The sequence below is a fragment of the Rhinolophus sinicus genome, chromosome X (assembly GCF_036562045.2).
Source record: "Rhinolophus sinicus isolate RSC01 chromosome X, ASM3656204v1, whole genome shotgun sequence".
NCBI classification, from domain to species: Eukaryota; Metazoa; Chordata; class Mammalia; order Chiroptera; family Rhinolophidae; genus Rhinolophus; species Rhinolophus sinicus.
In genome coordinates, this window is record NC_133768.1 from 74,250,117 (window position 1) to 74,270,363 (window position 20,247).

Genomic DNA, 20,247 nt, shown 5'->3' on the forward strand with positions numbered 1-20,247 from the left:
ATTTTATGATGCCTTAGTTTGTCCACTTAACATGTAGTGAATGTTTATGAGAGTGTTTCCTCTGTATTCCTCACAGGACCAGGTACAGAACTTAATAAATGATTGTTGGCTCATTTATTTAGAAATTCACATACACACTTTCTTAAGAGAGACACAAGTGAACCCATCTTCTTGTCCTAGAACTTGAAGTACCCTTCCTAACAACTTACCTATTTCCACCTCCTACAGAACCATAGAAAGGCCATTAAGATAGGACTGTCCAATAGAACTTTCTGTGACGATGGAACTATTTTATAGCTGTGCTGTACAGTATGGTAGCGACTAGCCACATGTGGCTATTGTGTGCTTGAAATGTGGCGAGTACAACTGAGGACCTGATTTTAGGTGTATTTAATTTTATTTAATTTAAATGTAAACAGCTGCTCGTGGCTGATGGCTACTGTATTGGACAACATAGGTCTAGATTAATGGCTTTTCAACTTTTTTGATGTAACAATACAACAAGAAGTACATTTTCTATTGCAGCCCAGTTTGTATGTATACAAATATGTTTCATGAAACACTACTCATCCTTATTACGTGTAATATATTCTAGTAGTTTCTGTTCAGTTTCATTTTTAAAAAATGCTATTTGCAACCCACTATATAGATTTCCTAGCCTACTGATGAGTTATAATGTGCCGTTTGAAAAATACACTGCACATTTTACAGATGGAGAATCTGAGGCCCAAAGAAGTGCAGTAGGTTCTGCAAGTTCACATAGCTAGTTAGTGGCAAGGTGGGACTCAATATTAGGGTTCCTAGGCTAGAGCTGTTTCCAATAGGGGTGAGGAGGGATTCCTCCTTCTGTTCACCATGACAAAAACAAAAACAAAACAAAAAATTTTATGTTGGAGAGCAATAATTTGACACACTCTTCACTTTGACTGAATATTGTCTTGGTGTCTTGCTTTCTACATGAACCATGAGCTCTGTATTTGAGTATTGGTTCTTTTTGGCTTGGATGATGCCCGAAGTCAAAGCTGCAATACCATGGAGGCTTATTTTGGACCCACTGCATGACTTGGCAGTGGCACTAATGTGACACTGTCCTCTTTGGGAATACAACCAGGCTTTCCACTAGCGGGTTGATTCTTAAGAACAACAACACCTGTTGATGAAGAATCAAGGTGATTCTCACCTCAGTTAGTGGAATAGTTGCCTTGAGCCTTGCATTATAAAGCCAACCAAATATTTTCCTCCATCCAATATGTCACCCTCTTTGTATGCCTTATCAACAAAGATAACCTTTACAAAAGTGGCATCTTTCTATTCTTTTGAAAAATGCATCTCTCTGAAAAGAGCAGAGTTACCTTATCAAAGGCAAAAAGAGACAGTAATTTAGAGGTGTGTTAGGTGTATTCTTGACCAGTTTGTGCATGGAATCCCATTTCTTCCTGGATGTATCCAAATGCATTCCAGTCAGCAGAAAGCAGGCAATAATTTGTCCTAAGTGAAAACAACAAGAAAAGTACACTTAAAAAGTCAATAAACTTTTCAAAAGCATCACTTTAAAGGAAAACCAGAAAGAGTCCAATTTTGTATTACATTTGATTCTTACGACCATTTGAATCTTACCAACATGATCAGTATGAATTGACTGCAATCTGTAATAAATGTATTTTGTGGGGTCAAGTTGTCTATGGCCCGATTGATTTTTCAAGTTGAAAACCAAAGGGTCTTATCACTTAACAGTGGTCCCTTGCCAAGTGGACTGGTTATCCCTTTGCTGACTTGTCCTGCAATTTTTCAGGTGCAGCCTCCTGTCACCACAAGTGGTACTAGCCAGTGAAATAGAATCTCATCGAGTCTAGCTGAATGATAGTCCTTTGGTTAATATTCTCTGGTATAGCTCTAAAAATGACAATGTTCTCTTAGGGTGTCAGAGTTTATATTGTTCTATAGAGAACTCAAATCATTCATGGATTTTGCATTCTATGACAACCCAAGTATTGCCAGGTTGTGACTTGCTGAATAAATTCAAGAAAATGTGCAGTTTTGAACATGAAAATCCCTCTTGAAATGCTAAGAATTGTTGTCCAGTTCTCTATTTTCTAAGTTCTTGGTTGTCAGAAAAGCAGGGCACTGGGAGGAAGAGAAATGAAGACGGGGCGGGGCCTGTGCGCAGGTGAGCAGAGGCTGGGAAGACCAGGACACTAAGTGGACCCAGGAGGACGGGGGTGAAGCCACATTTTAGGCTGAGCTTTGTTCTGGATTCCTCCTGCCTTCCTAGGTTCTGCTAACCAACCTACCACCGACCATGCTTCTTTTCATAATCCCTGGGCTGGTTGACTTCCTCTTCACTTTTTTTTAAAACCTGTTCTCCATTGTCAGCCAAGCCCAGGAGTCCAACATGTTCCTGCTAGACCAAGCTTATCATCTCCTTACCCCCCACCATGTTTTTTGGTTACTATCTCAACACCCACACTTGAAAACTGTAAGTTATTTTTGACCCTCTCACTCTCCGCAGCCCCACCTCACACTCAGTTGCTTGCCAAATCCTTTTAGTGTTCCCTCAACCAGGAATTTCCTCCCTTCCTCCTTCCCACTTATATCTTATTTCCATTACGGGTCAGCTCTAATGCCACCTTTTTGAGGTTGTGGAAGGCCCATTCACCCCCAGTTGGACTTAATCATTTGTTGCCTTCTACCTCACTTTTTAAAAATAGTACTTATGTTACCGAAAGCAAGGGGTTCATCTCTTGGTGAGCATAACTCAGTGAATCTTGATCAAGACAGAATATGAGCAAGGAAAGTTTATTACTTCCAGCAAGTAAGGAGAACACTGGGGAGAGTCCTCAAAGCAGTGACTCCCTGAATACACAAGGAGAATCACTCTTATTAGAACTAGTTATGCATATTCATCAAAAAGGGGTCGTTCTAGCATAGGCTCAATAAGGTATCATGCTTTATCATGTATCGCATGAATAGAAAATAGTGAATAAGCTCCGCCTGGGCAGGAGAATTCAGTATTATAATTAAGCAGAGTCAGTGTTTTTTTAGGCATGCTTCTCTGGTTCCAATAGGAACAGGGCATTATTACCTTGTGGTGAGCCTTTCAGGGGAAATCCTTGATCTGTAAGACAGCTCAGCAGAGATTGTTGGTTTCACAACTCAGCAGCTGCTTTAACCCTTTTCTGCTTATACTTATTGTTGTTAGTTGTTTCCAGACCTATCCTCTCCATTGGATTAAATGCTTTTGGAGGATGGAGGCTTACCTCTCAGTGACGTTTTATCCTCTGTGCTTAGCACATGGCAGGTACTCTGTAAAAGTTTATGGAATGAATATATTAATGAATCTTCAGCCCTTACCATACCTGTCTTCCATGGACGTTTTCTTATGTTTTTTGAAGCTGTGACCTGACAATGTGTTAAATATGTATGTATTGCTGAGAAGGCTGTTTTGGAACCAGTGGTATCCTGGGACCCTTTTAGGATCAGGTGATCTACAAGGAAGATACGCTATGGGATCTCAGGCCTCCCCTGGCCCTGAGAGTCTATGACCTTTTGCTTTCACTTCAGTTTGTGTTGTTTCTGGGCACAAACCCTACAGAAGCTCAGAGCCTTGATGTACAAGTGTCTTTGATAAGCCCTATCAGAAAATTTGTTTTCCAAAGCGATTTTTTAAAATTTACTTGCAATTTTACAGAATAACCCTTAGAAATATAGTTAGCCATTGGAATGCATACCGTGTTTCCGTGAAAATAAGACCTAGCCAGACCGTCAGCTCTAATGCGTCTTTTAGAGCAAAAATTAATATAAGACCTGGTATTATATTATACCAGGTATTATATTATATTATATTATATTATATTATATTATGCCTGGTATTATATATTATATTATTATATTATATTATATTATATTATATTAATTATATTATATTATACCTGGTATTATATCATATTATATTATATAAGACCCGTTCTTATATTAAAATAAGCAATGAAAAAACTGGCAAAATGGTCAGAATCAACGTTTTCACAACTCTGGAAATTAACCAAAGGCTTGCAAAAATCTGGGGAGTATTTATTCAAGAAAAACAGCTGCATTTTGGTAAGAATAGTGAACTTTGTGGTGTTTTCACTTGCCCTCCACCCTTCCCTTGCTCTCCAGCCCTGCAGTAATCCACAGCCTGCAGTCACAGGGAAAGCCAGCAGTCTGGCAGCCCCTGGAGGACACAGAATGGGGTTGGAGCTCCTATAAAGCCTCATTTCTAGAGAATTGTCATTATTTGATCTGTGGAGTGTTTCCCCAGAAGATCCCACTTACAAGACTGTATTTATTTGCCCTGACTTGGAACTGCAGAAAGCCTTTCTCCAGGGGGTCCTTTTGGAAACCGTTAGAGGCAATCAATTAACTTCACAGCTGCCTGAGGCAATAGATAACTAAAAAGCTTAAAAGGAAAAGCTGGGGAATAACATGTCCATTGGTGCCTTGAAAAAAGTTCGAATTTTCCTAGGAATCCAGAAAAGCACATGCTGCTTCGGGCAAGCTTAGGAAAGACCTGAGAAGGCCCTAAGTTCTCTGGCCGATCCCGAAAGGGAAGACTAAGGCAGAGTTAGCAACTGCCTGGCTGAGTGTGGAAGGCATGCCTCAACATGTATGCAGAGCCCCTTGGCCGAGACTGGGAGGACTTTTGGTTTCAGTTTCAGTAAACCTTTGTTCAGTTATTAACTAATCGTTGAACTAACCCAGCGACTTTGGTGCAGTAATTATTACTGAAGTAAAATGGAACAGGATGAAGCATGTTATCTATCAGACCTTGTAGAGTCTAATTCTTGTTCTGCCAAGCTGCAGTACTTATAGCTCTGCCTGTATAGGCCCTATCTCTTTAAACAGGATGAAAGGGCAGGGAACTTACATGGGACTGCTGTCTTGTTTGTTAATTTTAAGGCAAGACGAAGTAGTTTATGAAAAATAATTTAAAAAGGATTGCTGTTACAGTAGTCCCCCCTTATCTGTGGGGGATATGTTCTGAGACCCCACCCCCACCCCCAGAGGATGCCTGAAACCACAGATAGTACCGAATCCTATACGTACATGGTTTTTCCTGTACATACATACTGATGATAAAGTTTAATTTATAAATTAGGCACAGTAGAGATTAACAACAATAACTAGTAATAAAACAGGACAATTATAGCAATATACTATAATAAAAGATATTGGAACATGGTCTCTCTCAAACTATTAGGTTGGTGCAAAAGTAATTGTGGTTTAGAAGGTTAAAAATAATTGTAAAAACTGCAATTACTTTTGTGCCAACCTAATATCTAATTGTACTGTCCTCACCTTTCTTCTTGTGGTGGTACAAAGCGATCCAGTGCCTATGTGATGAGATGAAATGAGGTGAATGAGACATTATGAAATAATATAAGGGTTACTGAACCACAAGCACTGCGATACCCTGATAGTCTGATAACCTAGATATCTACTAGGTGACTAATGGCCAGACAGGTAGCATATACTGTGTGGAGACAGTGGACGAAGGGATGATGCACGTCCCAGGAGTGACGGGACAGGACGGCACGAGATTTCATCATGCTATGCAGAACAGCGTGTAATTTAAAACTTATGAATTGTTTATTTTTGGAATTTTCCACTTAATATTTTCCAGCCACAGTTGACTACAGGTAACTGACACAGTGGAAAGCGAGACCCCAGATAAGGGGGCACTCCTGTAGTCAGAAGTGATTCTGTTGGAAGTGCGATTTCACTTCTGCCCTGCAAGCACGTCCCAGTTTGCTTCTTCATCTCTCTGAGTTCTCCTTGTGGAAGACCTATTTCTCTTTTCTCCCTAGATCTCCTTGTATATACTCTCCCCATGTTACTGCCCTTTGCTTCTGTTAATCTCATCTTCTCGTCTGGCTTTCATTTGTTTCACCATGTAGCTTCCACTCGGGCTGGCTCTGGAGTCTATCTTCCAAGAGGAGACTCAGGAAGAATAAAGACTGTAATGACCTTGCTCGCCTGAGCGGGGCTGAAGAGCAAAAGGAACATTCGTTGGCTACCATTTTGGTCAGAGCTGTCCCACAGGAAGCAGTGCAGTTCTCAGTCATTAAGGGGCGGTACTAATTTGACCAGATAGCTGGGCAGTGACTCACTAAGAAAGGCTTGGCGCTAGAGAAACGGTTTTTTTCAGCCAGTTCTAAAAAAAGACCCAAGGCTTATATGCATACATGCTGTACATTTCATCCAGTGCCACCCTTCCTCACCCTGACCAGGGGAATGCCAGAGAGACCGCCTCTTTCCCACACTCCTCTTAAACTACTGATCTCCTGACTTTCTTTGTCTCTCTAGGCTACACTACATATTCCTTTTAACCTGATTTCTCCTGCCTGTGAGGGGTAGAGAGTAGGGTGCAAAGATACACAGTGTGATTTAGGCCACCCCAGTCCACCACCTCCTGGGGATGGCCTGACCTGGGTGATCATTTTTAGCCTGGTATTTCCTGAACATGGGCCAGGGGCTGAGGCCAGTGGCAGAAAGGCTAAGACAGCACAGGCTCCCTGGCAGATTCGGCAGTGATGAGTTTTCACTGGGGAACGAAATGGCTGTCTCATCTCTTTTTTTCAGGTTTGAAATACTGCTGAGACTATTATCTTAATGATGAAAACATCTTGAGGAGAAAGGCTACCTAAATCCCTGAAAGACTGGTCTTCTGTAATATATTTCAAGAAAGGCAGTATCTCTGTCCTGGGTAGCTGTATTTCAAAATTATACCTTCAAACAAATTATAACTTCGACTTGTACAGATTATGCAAAGTATAACTTTAACCTCCAACTAAGTATTTTGAGCAAGTGAGACTGCTTTCATGACCAGATATGACTCATTTATATTTAAGAACATTTATTTATATGATAACAGCATGCTCCTGTCTTAGAAAACAAAGTCAAAAGAAAACAATTTGTTTTCAAGTGAGTTAAACATATCCCACAGTGCCACTTTTGCAGGAAACCATTCCCATGGGACTTTTAGGGGCTGCTTTGGGGGAGTCCCTGCACCTACTTGCAGCTGCATAGAAGGGCCCCTACTCTCTCTGGGCTGCCCTCCCTCTAAGGGATGGGGGACTCCAGGAACTGAGAGGAGAAGGTATGTGTTGGGTAGCTTAGTTTTGAACTTGAATTATGGTTCTCATAGAAATAACACCATAAACTAGGAAATATTCTATCAATTTGATTTTTCTGGTTACAGGTTAAAATAGGTTTTTTTTTGTGGGCTGGCTTGGAAACTTATTTACTACCCACAATATGATTTCCCTCAGAAAATTACTTAAAGAGAACTTTTGAGATCAAACCCCTTCACAAGTCAGTCTTGACTCTTTTAGCAGACCCTTTCCCCACAGTTGTTACAAAAGTGAATTTTAACTTGTCCTACGTTACATGGTCATAGTTGTGAGAGTGCGGCCTGTAGACTTATGGGGTTTAATTATTTTTTATTTGGCTACTTAATCTTAAGGGATAACCATAGTTATTTGTGAATCCCAAGAACAAATCGTATTTATCATCAGCCACAAGAACCTGCTTTGCAGAAGTCACATGTGAATAAAATGGCAAATAAAAGTACCATGAAAACATCTGGTATTCCAGCTAAAATATTACATTTTCATAGTTGTATAATTTTTTAGGCTTATCAAAGCCCCCTCCAAGCCCTAGAAACCTCACAGTATTCCCTGTGACATGGGCAGGAGTTAGTAGGTATTCAGGTATGATTATATCACCTTGATACACTCATCCTGGGAGAAGCTAGATAAGTGGCTATTTACAAAGAATGCCCCATGAAAGAAAAGGTTTTGAGATAAGTGTAGCCAAATAATTATTCAGAGGTGGTGCCAAATGGGACCATGATAAAGGGAAGGTTAAAAGAGGTGGTCAAAGTGAGCTGTGCCCTCCACAATTAGATTGAAGACAACGAGCTGCCGCTGAGCTTCCAGAGGGGCGGCTGGATGGCTCAGCTGGTTAGAGTGCGAGCGCTCAGCAACAAGGTTGCCGGTTCAGTTCCCTCCATGGAATGGGCTGCGCCCCTGCAACTAAAGGTTGAAAAACGGCGACTGGACTTGGAGCTGAGCTGCGCCCTCCACAACTAGATTGAAGGACAATGACTTGGAGCTGATGGGCCCTAGAGAAACACACTGTCCCCCAATAAAATTTATATATATATACATATATATATATATGTATATATATATATATAAATTTTATATTTATATAAAATATATATATATATAATTTATATATAATGTATATATGTATAATTTATATTTATAAATATATATTATATATAATATTTACATATATAATTTATATATAATGTATATATATGTATAATTTATATTTATATATAATTTATATATAATATATATATACACATATATATATGTATATATATACATAAATGAGGTGGTCAAGAGAACATCCCTCTACTGAAGGATTTTGCAGCCTTGTAAATGTCTTTGTTCCTCAGAGAAGAAGATTTGCTTCCATTAGATTGGAGCCCATGGCTTTTACCTTTAGGACAAAGGTAAATAATCAGTAAACCACAGAAGAAAGCCCCCTCTGTTAAATTTTGCTTAAGTTTCTTTTCTGTTCTTTCAGTTTTATCCAAGTATGAAAACCAGATTACTATTTTCGCTGACTACCTAGAAGAATTTCCAGATACCAATGAGGTGGTATGGATCTTGGGGAAACAGCATCTCCTTAAAACAGGTAAGGTTTGGTAGCATTTGTCTGTGAGGACCCAAACGAGGTGGGTGCCTACCTTTTTTTTTTTTTCCTCCTTGGGTTGGTAGACCATTACCTTGGTTACTGTTGATTCTACTCCTAGGCGGATTTACCTTGTAGCCAAAAGAGTTTAAGCATCAGGCCCTTCCCTTGCGCAGGCCCCCTCCAAGGGCCTGAGAGGCCCTTGTAGCCCATTCACATGGTCACAAGTGTTTGTACGATTTGAAAAAAAGTCATATATTTGTATTCTTTTCCCTAGAGGAAAACCCGAATTTTTTAAGCCTTGGATTCCAAAAACCAAGGTCCCACTTTCAGTATCTTTAACCAGAATCTAGTCTTTGATGACTGTGCTACATACTTTTCATTCCCCTCAAGTCCTTTTCTGTCCAGATTAAAAATGCTGCTACCCAGACTACTTGTCAACAGCCCATGGCTGTCAGAAACAATATCAGACACTGAGAAATCTTGTAGTTTTACATGTTTCGCTGACTGTACTACTGTCTCAGTTTATTCTGATTTTGTGTAGAACTTTTGGCCACTGCAGCTAGGTGGAAAGGAGGCTTGAATTTTTCTTCCTTGCCCTTGCATGGAAAGACCTTTAAACCTAAGACTGCTAGGTAAAGCTTGAGCTTGGAGAGAGGCAGCTCTGATTTGATATCTTCCTGAGGAGAGGCCCTAGCATGAAGGAGGGACAGAAAGAAGCTGATCAAAAGGCGGGAGATGGAGTTGGGCATTTTGTACCTCGTCCCGAGTCTGGCCTCATCGTTCTGATAGGAGAGCGCCCATGGCTAGCAATTAGGAGAATGTTTGTATTCAGACTCTACTACCTTAGATCAGTCACTTTGTCCTTCTGGATCTTCACTCCCTTCACCAGCACATGAAATAAGGGGACTGGAAATGATCTCTTCTAGTTCTGTATTCCAGGACAACAGGAATCTCCAGGTTGCCAAACATGCCCATCTTCAAATGTTAAGTTGGGAAATGCCTTTCAAAGTGAAACTGTTAAAATTTCCAACTTCCTCAGCCTTTCTAGCATATAGACAAGCTAGGAGGTGCAGAGAATATCAGAAGAAGGAGTGAGTAGTCTGAACATTTGAGAGGAGGCATATACAAGAGCAGGTAACAATTATCTATCGCAGGCTTACTGCATACTGTACCATCCATGCACTTCCCATGTATTATCTTATTGAATACTCACAGCTCTATGAAGTAGATACTATTATTCTCCCCATTTTCTGGATGAGGAAACTGAGGCTCAGAGGGTTTAAGTGACACAGCTACACGGTTGGTAAGTAGCAGAGTCAGAGTTCAAACCCGGGCAGAGTATGACTCCAGAAATCGTACTCTTACCCATTACACCTCTGCTTCCCCAAATGTGCTAGACACTGTGGACATGAAGGGGATGGAAAATCCAGATAGTTCAACTTTCTGATTTGTTCAAAGGAAACGCAGGAGAGAAAATAGAAACTATTGGCAAAAATTGAATTTCCTTTTTTCCTTTTAAAGTGCAATGGCTATAAGTTCTATACAGAATACAAACATGGATGTGTTGTTGAAAGGTGGGTGAGAGAAGACTAAGAAAGACAGAACCACATCTAAGTCCAGATGGGAACATGGAAGCCATGTTTGTGGCCATTGAAGTAAATTTGCCATAAAATATAAGAAAACATGCTTTCAAAAAAAGACACGAAAACCTCTGTGATGTGATACATGCATTTAGAGTACAAATGTCAGTTGCACTAGATGGTATTCATACATGTCTTACACACTTAATTTGCTTAACGGGGACATTTCCTTTTTAGTTAAACATCTGGGTGTGCACACACACACATACGCACACACACACACACACAGTTTTTGATAACAGACAGTGGGTACTGATGACAGATCCAATCAGCTGTCATCATTTAGGAGGGGGCCGATTGCCTTGTTAGTGGGTTATCCAGGATCCTTGCTTTTCCTATTCCATGTCTTCTGGCCATGACCCCAGTGTTAGTGCCTGCGAGGGCCATGGAGCTCAGTGAATAGGAGACCAGAAGCACCCAGCGTCATTGGACCAGCCAGTAGCTCTGGTCAAAACATAGGTGGGGGAAATGCTGAAATTATTTGTCTCAAATGAGATGGGTTTCCTATGAATTTTCCTAGCCCCATAACAATGGCATTGACGGTTATTTGACGATGAATTTGCTGCTGGCTCAGAAATCAAAGACAGATATCTTTAGATGGGATATGGTGATTTAATTTGAATTTCACATTTAATTACAGAAAAATCTAAGCTGTTGTCTGATATAAGTGCTCGTCTGTGGTTTACATACAGAAGGAAATTTTCACCAATTGGTAGGTATATCATTTGTTGTACTGTGCTTTCTTGCTTGTAGATAGCTTGCCTGAAGTTATCAGTTACTTCACAGAAACCTCAGAGTTAACAGATCACTATGGCAAAGAATTTGATTTAGGGGAGTAGTTAAGTCTTACACTTTATGCAAAACTTTCATTGCCAAGGTACACCATCCTGTATGGTTCCGTGGTGTTAATGTGTAATGCCACCTCCAAGTGTTCGGGCACTGGGTGGTATTGCTTGTTTTACTTCTGAGAGCAAGGGAAAAGTCAAATAAACTTTTAAGTTGGGCAATATTTGTTAAATCACTGTCCACTGTTTTGTGGAGCTACTTGATTATTGAAGACAGTTGTACCTTGAAAGAGGGAAGGAAAATAATTCTTCTGATTGTTTTTCCACTATGAAATGAAAACGCCTTGCCACTGGGAGATGAATTATGATAGATTTCCTTGGAACCAATTCTCGGCTGATGGAGTACCAGCTGCTGTCTAGAAAAAAAGGCCAGTTCAATAAGCTAAGTGAACAGGCTCCCTCTAGAGAAAATTTGTATAACATTTGCAAGTAGGGTGACGTATTCCTAGTATCATGGCCCTTTCGGAAAAGATTACCAAACTGAAATGGTAGAAGCTATTCTCCTAACAGGAAACCTGTCTGACCAATTTTGGTGCAGGACTGGACTTAGTAATTAGAGTCAGATCAATCTTTCTGATAAGTGCCAAACATGAAGTGCACACAGACATTTTTTTTGCTCTGCACAGGAAGTACCTGAGCAGTAAAACAACAAAACAAACAAACAAAAAAACACAATCTTTAGTACCCAGTGATTCTAAACTGTTAACTTTCTCTGGGTGAAGAGGTCTTTGCAAAGCTTGAAAACATTGGCAGTTCAACTCTGACAATGTTTTGGCAATAGGCAATCTCTTCTTTATGTGGACTTCACTGCGTCTTTTCCATACTAATTTAACCTATAATCCCACCATGAGCAAGAGCCAAAGGGCTCCCCTTCCAGCTGACAAGTTGGCTCAACCCTCCCCGTGTTGCTGTAGCAACTCTCCTTCAGTCCCCACAACAAAAGGAAAGGGGCAGCCACCTTGGCCCACTTGTCCTACGAGGATGATGACCCCCTTTAAAGTTAGTGTTGTGAGGTCATGCTTATAGCATACTTTGCCACTTCCATGTTGGGAAAGGAAAGCAATGAATGCAGAATGTCTCCTCTGCCATCCAAGTTATCTGATTTCACTGGTGCCTTGAAAAAGGATATTGAGCTCACCCTGGCCCCATATGTGGGATTTTCATTACCTCAAGTGTTCTTAAAATGGAACCCGCTGTCTTATTTCATTTATTAATTGGTTTTGTGCCTTTTAAAGATGTAGTCCATTTCTAATTTATTAATAGTATTTGCAATTGTCACCTAACTCATAACACCAAATATTTACATCATCCTGAGTGGGTTGTACAGCACTTTCACAGATACTCTCTTGTTGAATTCTTACACTACCCAGTAATAGCAGGCAGGATATGTGCTATTGTCCCCAGTCTGCAGGTGAGACTTAGATTAGGTAACAGACACTGGTCTTCTGATGCCTGATCTAAGACTCTTTCCTCTATTTTACATTGCCCTTCTGCTGTTTAGATGTTCATAATGTACATGTAGAACGGTCAAGATCCTTCCAGATTTCTTTGACCATTTTGATGATTCTCTTTGGTACCATTTATTCCTTAACTAAGGTAAGACTGGCTTCCTTGAGAACTGAGCTGTGCAAAGCCAGATTTGATCAGGCAGATGACACTATGGCATGGACTAAGTGTTGGTAGGCATACATGGCAGTCATCTACCAAAACTGCATGCAGACCTAGAAGTCTCCAAGCAGAAAACATAAGGGGCAGGCTTTGATCATTTGCTTGTTTTGTTTTTGGCCACAGAACCCATTTTGGTTAACTCAGCATTATCTTTGCAAGGTCCACCCTATAACAAACCCTGTTTGATATCTGGCTATATCTCTTGCCTTTCTTTTCAGAGTACGTGTGTCTGTCTGTCTTGTATTATTCCCAGATATGCTGATGTTTCGGAAAAGGGGAATTTGAGGAACTCACATTCCCTCCCTTCCATTTTGCCACCAGGGGGAACGGGCCCTTCATCAGATACCGGCTGGGGATGTATGCTGCGCTGTGGACAGATGATGCTGGCTCAAGCCCTTATCTGCAGACACTTGGGAAGGGGTAAGTTAAATTTGTTCTCTAAACTGCCTCAGAGACCTCTGCAGTCGCACTTACTGCTGGTAGTTTCCTATTGGTACTGACCTTGAGGAATCCTCAGTAACAGAGCTGCAGGTCCTAAAATGCTCCCTGCAAGCTCAAGTGGTGTGGCTGACAAGTCGACATAGCCTCCCATGAGAAAGAAACAGCCAACATTTCCTTGTGATTCACCAAGCCAGAGAGTTGTTTTCCTGGGACAGAACTGAACATGGAGGCAGGTGTGTCATTTAGTTTCCATCTTCGCTATTGTTTGAATGAGTCCTAAAACAGGCCAGATAACAAAGAGAGCAGGAAGAAGGGTATGGTGGTAGGTCTGTTTCTTGACCTCATTGAAAGTATCTGCCCGATGAAGGATGTAAATGACCTAAAGGAAGTGCCTAATGAGGGAGCTGGTGCTACTTTGGTCTGGGTTCACTGAGGATGTCCATTTGATGATGATGAAATCCTTAAATTAGCTTCTTCAAGAGGCCGCTTTGTTAAGAATGCTCCAGTAATCATTGTTGGAACTCTTGAGTCTTGTTTCTTAAGGCACGTGCGTGCTTCCCTATGGGTGTCTGCACGCTGACCTTGGCTGGGTGCCAGCTTAGGGAATCAGGTGAAAGTCCGGTTCCACTTGGGGTTGAGGGAGTGAAAGGACACCTTGGATGAGATTGGTCTGCTGAACTCACTGACTGTTGCTCCTTCAGATTCGGAGAGATGGAAATGTCACTCCCTTTTCTCACTGCACAGCCTCACGCTCTCTCTTGATCAGAGACGTTGCCATGATCAGAGACGATTGGGGAAGGGCCTGGGGAGGTTTGAGGGCTTCATGCCTTCTTTCAGGGTTCAGGATATCTTGTTTCTGCTTCCCCGGGTAATATCATAATTTCTGTTTAACAGGTGAGGAAACTGAGGCTTAGGAAGGAAGGTGACTTGCCTAGGGTCAAACAGCACGAAAGCATAGACTTGGGACTGGAATGCAGGTGTTTTGACGCCTTGTTCAGTGATTTCTGTACGGTACCCATACTTCTTGGAGCACATCCATTCTTATTTAACTTTTTCTTATTTATAAAACACTTCAAGATGATTCTTCTGCAAGTGAATTTTGTGGAAAGCAAACTAAAAAAAAACCCCACACTCAGCAGTCTCAATTGTTTTAATATAAAAGCAAGTAGCAGGAAGAATCTGGAAATAGATCTTGTAGCGAAGATGAACTAGAAGCTGTAATATTGTGAAGAAGTGCTTTGCAGTGTTTCCTATTCGGTTCTTTTACAATTGAGGTGGGTCGTTTACTTATCACTGTCATCAGAAAATATGCAGTGGTACTTGGCAGCCAGCTGGTCAGGATTGTCCCAGACTTAGACAGGTGGGTAGATGACGAAAAACAGTTGCATGCAGTTCACCTTCTGAAGACTGTGCTGAATGCAAAGTTTAGAACTTTGGTTTCAACAACAGTAGAAGTGAAGAGAGTGGAAGATGCTGGAGATAATGGCCTTTGACTTCAAGTGTATTTCGGTTGTGAGTTCATACTCTCTCTAAAACCTCAGGAGAGAAGTTTGTCTTAGAAGCAAAGCAAGCCTCATAATTCTGCCCCATTAGACATAGTTACTAGAGCTGAGGGAATGGGAGCAGTGCATCCTGTCCATAGCAGTGATTGTGGTGAGTTTTTGCAGTTGTCCTTCATAAGCAGTAAGTAGCCTGTACAGGATTTGAGAGGCACAGATGGGATTCCTAAAGATGTAGTTAGTTTGGTTTTGCCATAAGGAAACCTTGAACACCTGATAGCAAAGGTATTTGTTTTTCCAAAGCTCAGTGTGGACTTTTTAAAAGTTGTGTAAAAATGGTGGCATGCCTTTTTTTTAAAGCTTCCTCAGTTGTGAATTGTGTCTGTTTCCCTGTGAACTGTTGTGTGTCAGAATAGCACTTCCCGCCATGAGACCCTTTTGGCTATGCTGCTAAATTATAAGGACAAAGCTGTTGCTGTCTGTGTGGAGATGAGACACTGGCGTCTGGGTAGTATTTGGATATTGCTGGGTTGGGTGGTGACCTCCCGGTCACTGAGTAGCTGACCAGAAAGGCCCTTGTGAGACTGTTTTCGTGTAATATTTATCCAGCTTCAGCCCTGGGGCTAATTCAATTCTTTGGTCCACTTCTTGTTTTACTTTTACTTTCCACCCACTGAATCTTTGAAAGTAATCAGTTTCCAGATGTGTTTGTCATCAAAATTAAAGATACTTAGGGAGGTTCTAAGCTGATCATTCCCACCTTCCATAGACAGCTTCCTTGTTTCCTTCTAACCTTGTGGTTATAATAAGAGTTCAGAGAAGTGATAAGCAACTATAAAAATGACCTAACTCATTTTTTTCCCAAAAAGACTGGAACTGGGAGAAACAAAAAGAACAACCCAAAGAATACCAGCGGATCCTGCAGTGCTTCTTAGATAGAAAAGACTGTTGCTACTCTATCCATCAAATGGGTAAGGTCACATTTGTGCGTTAAAGACAACACCTGTACCTGCTCCTCTTGTCCCCTGCCTTGTATATGGCTCTGCGAAGTTGTCCACTGCTTAATTATTTATGCAAAAAGTAAGACTTTGTGGCGTGCTGGAAGACCTTTTGCTAACATGTTTATTTTTTTTCCACATAAAAACAGCACAAATGGGTGTAGGAGAAGGGAAATCAATTGGTGAATGGTTTGGACCAAATACAGTTGCACAGGTGTTAAAGTAAGTAAAAGAGTGTGGCACCCGCCTTATTCTGTCTCTCATGCCTCCCTCTTCTACCAACTCAATGTCCCATCAACCTAACTTTTTGCCATCCCACTAAGCCACCCCTCCCACTAAGCCACCAAACACCTGTACCATTTTGCTCAGACAGTTCTTTGAGACGTGTAAGTGGGGACATCAGTATTGGTATAGCAAAGTTCCATTCCTTGGTACCAGTATATGTGGAGGCACCTCGGGACTCATTCAGTATCCCCCACCCACACAGACTGGTGCTCATGTGCTGGGGAGCCATTAGCACGAGGGCCACTTTGCAGCCAAAGTATTCATACTAACCAGGGGAGGCTGAGCCAGCGTAGGCAAGACATGGACTCCCACCCTGTATAGTACAAGAAAAAGACCGTGAATTCATTTAGTTATTCATTTAATATTTACTGGGTGCCATTACCGTGCTAAGTGCTGGGTGTACAGAAATGAACTAGACACACAGTCCTTGCCTCAAGGAACTCATGATTTATTGGAGGAGGCAAATTCCAAGGGAGTCTTGGAATCAGTCTGTCATCTCTTAGCAGACTCCAGGCACTCCAGCATGGTACTTTCGTACTTGTTCTGTTAAATCCCAGAATTCACCTCCCACATCAAGAGGCAAGGTGGAGAGTCCAGGAGGCCCATTGTTCGGCAAGGGAATGAGGTGAGTGGTACCGGCACTTACACCTGCGGGCCACCTCACCTGTTGTAACTGCCCTTCCTGACAACATGTCACCCCATAAAGACTCCGTGAGGGAAGCGCTTGCATTTGTGTTGTTCACTGCTGTAACTCTAGCACATAAAACTGCCTGGCACACTGAAGTGCTCAATAAATATTTGAAGAATGAATGAAAATGGCAGCCAGATCTGGGGCTGGGTTTAGGCATCAGAAGACTGAAATCACCGGGCCTCCTTTGATGTGGCATGCTTCAGTTATGGGCTGTCTGGAGCATGGTAGTGGGTCCTGCTCCGTACACATCTGCTTCAATGATTAACCAGTCTTCAATGAACCAGAACACTTGGAAAATGCTCATGTGAGGGGAGTAGTCTGGATTTCCTGGGGACTCGGGAAACCTGTATCTTTTTTATTTTATTTTTATTTTTTAGTTTTAGGTGCACAAAACAAAGTAATAGTTAGATGTTTATCATTTATATTCCTCACACTGTGTCAACCCCCCTCCCCCCATCCACTATTCCTCTGACATCGCACACACCCATTACATTTCCACTGTCTCTATTCCTAATGCTGTACTCCGCTTCTTGTAAGTATATACATATATATGTGTGTGTGTGTATATATATATATATATATATATATATATATATATAAACTTGTACTTGACATTCTTTATTGTTCAGCTTTAGCTTCAGGTGTACAGTGCAGTGATCAGGCATCTACATCTTCCCTGAGGTGGTCTCCCTAATGAGACAAGTGTCCATCGGATGAAAACTGTATCTTGGCTTTACTCCTGGCTCACAGTGTAGGCTGTCTGATACCACTTTCTCAACTTAGTCTGTGATGCCTTTCGGGGCACTGTTGGCTCTGGTGAGTGAGGACTCGGCAGTATTTCGGTAACTACTGCTGGAACCCAAGGCAGAAAGTATGGAAGATTAGAATGGCTGTGCTGAGCCCCAAACCCAGCTTGAAATGGTTGTGTTTTTAAGTGATATCCCTTAGAATTTGCTTCTTTCTTCTAAATTTTGAGGTTCCCAACAACAAATAAAGGGAAATATACATTTTTTAAAGAATTTAAGTGGGTTTCGATTCATGCTTGTTATTCTCATTAACAGCAGTATATTAGCATTATTATGTCATTGTTATTATTTTGGGAAAGATAGTACATTGGAATGAGTAAAATAAAAGTGTAATAGTAATTATCGTCTTCTTACGAGCTACTTTGGTTTAGGGGACAATGTTTTTTCTTTTGTCCAATGAGACTGGACTTTACCCAAGAATCCCAGAGTGGCCAGGTTAAATGTGTTTTCTTTCAAACTGGCAAGAGGAGAAGATAAAGGAGAAATAATCATGGTACTTTGCTCAGATCTCAGATAAGCTCTTACAGGGGTTTTCTTTCTAATCTCCTCTGGAGTCATGCAACTCAGCATGCTCTCTCTTCAGCTGTTGACCAGTAAGTCCCCACACCCAAGGCCATCTGTAGCCCAAGTATTCTTAACCAGCATTGCAACAGCACATGGAGAGGGAGGTGAGAGGTCACCTCTCTCTAGATTTTTCTGGGGCTTATTTTCTATGTTCCCAAACAGATATATTTTAATGACAGTTTCCTTTTATTGAAAAGCACAGTAAGTCAGAATGTCTTCTATTTAAAGCAAGAAAATAAAGTCTCTTGGGAGCAGAGACATTGGTAAACTTCTGTCTCTCACCCAAGAGGACTAACATCATATTGTTAGGTAGACTTTTCCATTTTGTAAAGCAGGGTCTCCTTTTCAAGGTTCGGAAACTGTGACTCTGTGGCATTCTCAAAGTCCCTGGACACAGAATGTTCCAGAGCTTGGTCAAAGCACTGACCTGACCCCCAGCTTCTCTGAGGCTCAGTGTTTGGTGACTTCAGGAATGCTGGGCATGGATTGCACTGCTTCCTGCTGGTATTTCCATTTTCCCCAGTTGTGACTTCATTGTATGTTGCTTTCCAGAAAACTTGCTTTATTTGATGAATGGAATTCCTTGGCTGTTTATGTTTCAATGGATAACACAGTGGTCATTGAAGATATCAGTGAGTCCCCAGCCTATTTCCCTTCCTGGGTGGTGGGTGATGGGTCCTTCCTCACCATTCAGAAATTGGGGTGAGAGACAGACAGATAGAGCCAGAGAGAGTGACAGACATTCAGACCCCCACACATATTGACTATCCACGAGGGCGGGGAGCTTAGGGGAGCACAGGACTCTGGTTAATCATCCCCTGCACCCTTTTTCCTCCTCCCTTTCAGCGCTCTGAATGGGTGAAAATAACGAGAGGATCTTTGCTGCTCCTCAGTGGGGTACCAGACCTTTCGCTGCAGGATACCCAAAGTGTGGACAGTCAGTTAAACTCCAACAGGTCCCCTATGGAGGCCACCCCCTTGTTCAGCTCTGTGCTCCCCATCATGAGGTTAGAGAAAGCAAAAGATAAGCCCCTGTCCCAAAGGTCTTTGCAGACTAGTTAAGAAACGAGATTCTCTCAGTGAGCCGTGATATCTGACGGGAGGTAAGGGAGTACTCAGTTGCCAGGAGGAAGAGAAGTAAGGGCTGCAGGAGTGGCCTGGGCTTCCTGTGGGAGGTGGGACAAGCTGGGCCCTGGCAGTAGAGGGTAAGACAGGGGTGTCCTGTGAGGTCTCCCTTAGTTTTACCCTTGGCATACCTCCTAGGGCTGGAGACCCCTAATTTACCCAGCTCTCATCTTCTGTTTCTAGAGAAAATGTGCTGCGTCCTTCCCGTGGGTGCTGACATAGGTGATGAGAGCCCTCCCGACTCTCTGAATGCTTCGAACCAGAGTAAGGGCACCTCTGCCTGCTGCCCAGCCTGGAAACCCCTGCTGCTCATTGTGCCCCTTCGCCTGGGCATAAACCAAATCAATCCTGTCTATGTTGATGCATTCAAAGTAAGTCGCTCCTTTTTCCGAGCCCATTGCTGCCTGCCCATCACACCGTCATGTGAGCACGGAGATCCGTGAGCAGCAGTCCATAAGTGAGTTGAGAATCTTGCATTCTCTTTCCCTCTAGGAGTGTTTTAAGATGCCACAGTCTTTAGGGGCATTAGGAGGAAAACCAAATAACGCCTATTATTTCATAGGATTCTTAGGTAAGAAAAGAGGAATCACAAGTAAGTCATCATGGGCTAGGGGAGGGTGGGCAGAAGGTTTGCACGGGAGACCAGGCAATTCCAGTAATGGGGGCCTTGTCCAGCCTGGAGATGCTGTGTCCTCTGACCAGCTCCTTCTGTCCCCGGCCTGATCTGTGCAAGTAGCACTTCTGGGTGCCCGACGGAGAGCGCATCCCCCTTCAGTGCCTCCACTTCCTTGCCTCTTGATAAGATGGTTCCATGCTGCTTTTTCACTGGACTGCCCCAAAGTCACAGCATTGCTTCAGCACATCTCTCTCCTTCCTGTGGGCCCGGGATGTCACTCCCCTGGTCTGGTTGAACCCTGTCTTACTGGGGCCCAGGTAT

At 42.1% G+C, this 20,247-nt stretch overlaps 1 protein-coding gene across 6 annotated transcripts in view; it reads left to right on the forward strand.

Annotated features, from left to right (window-relative positions):
* ATG4A (autophagy related 4A cysteine peptidase) overlaps positions 1–20,247 on the forward strand; it is a 58,964-nt gene that overhangs the window by 28,338 nt on the left and 10,379 nt on the right. For 3 of the 6 annotated variants that reach the window (XM_074324272.1, XM_019718131.2, XM_019718130.2), the window contains 8 exons: positions 8,638–8,748; positions 11,029–11,100; positions 13,223–13,321; positions 15,711–15,812; positions 15,989–16,061; positions 18,738–18,817; positions 19,494–19,681; positions 19,803–19,881. In XM_074324272.1, the coding sequence (XP_074180373.1) occupies positions 8,638–8,748; positions 11,029–11,100; positions 13,223–13,321; positions 15,711–15,812; positions 15,989–16,061; positions 18,738–18,817; positions 19,494–19,681; positions 19,803–19,881 (804 nt within the window). Of the gene's footprint in view, positions 1–8,637; positions 8,749–11,028; positions 11,101–13,119; positions 13,322–15,710; positions 15,813–15,988; positions 16,062–18,737; positions 18,818–19,493; positions 19,682–19,802; positions 19,882–20,247 lie in introns of those variants that run through there. The other 3 variants (XM_019718129.2, XM_074324273.1, XM_074324274.1) reach the window with 3 other exon arrangements.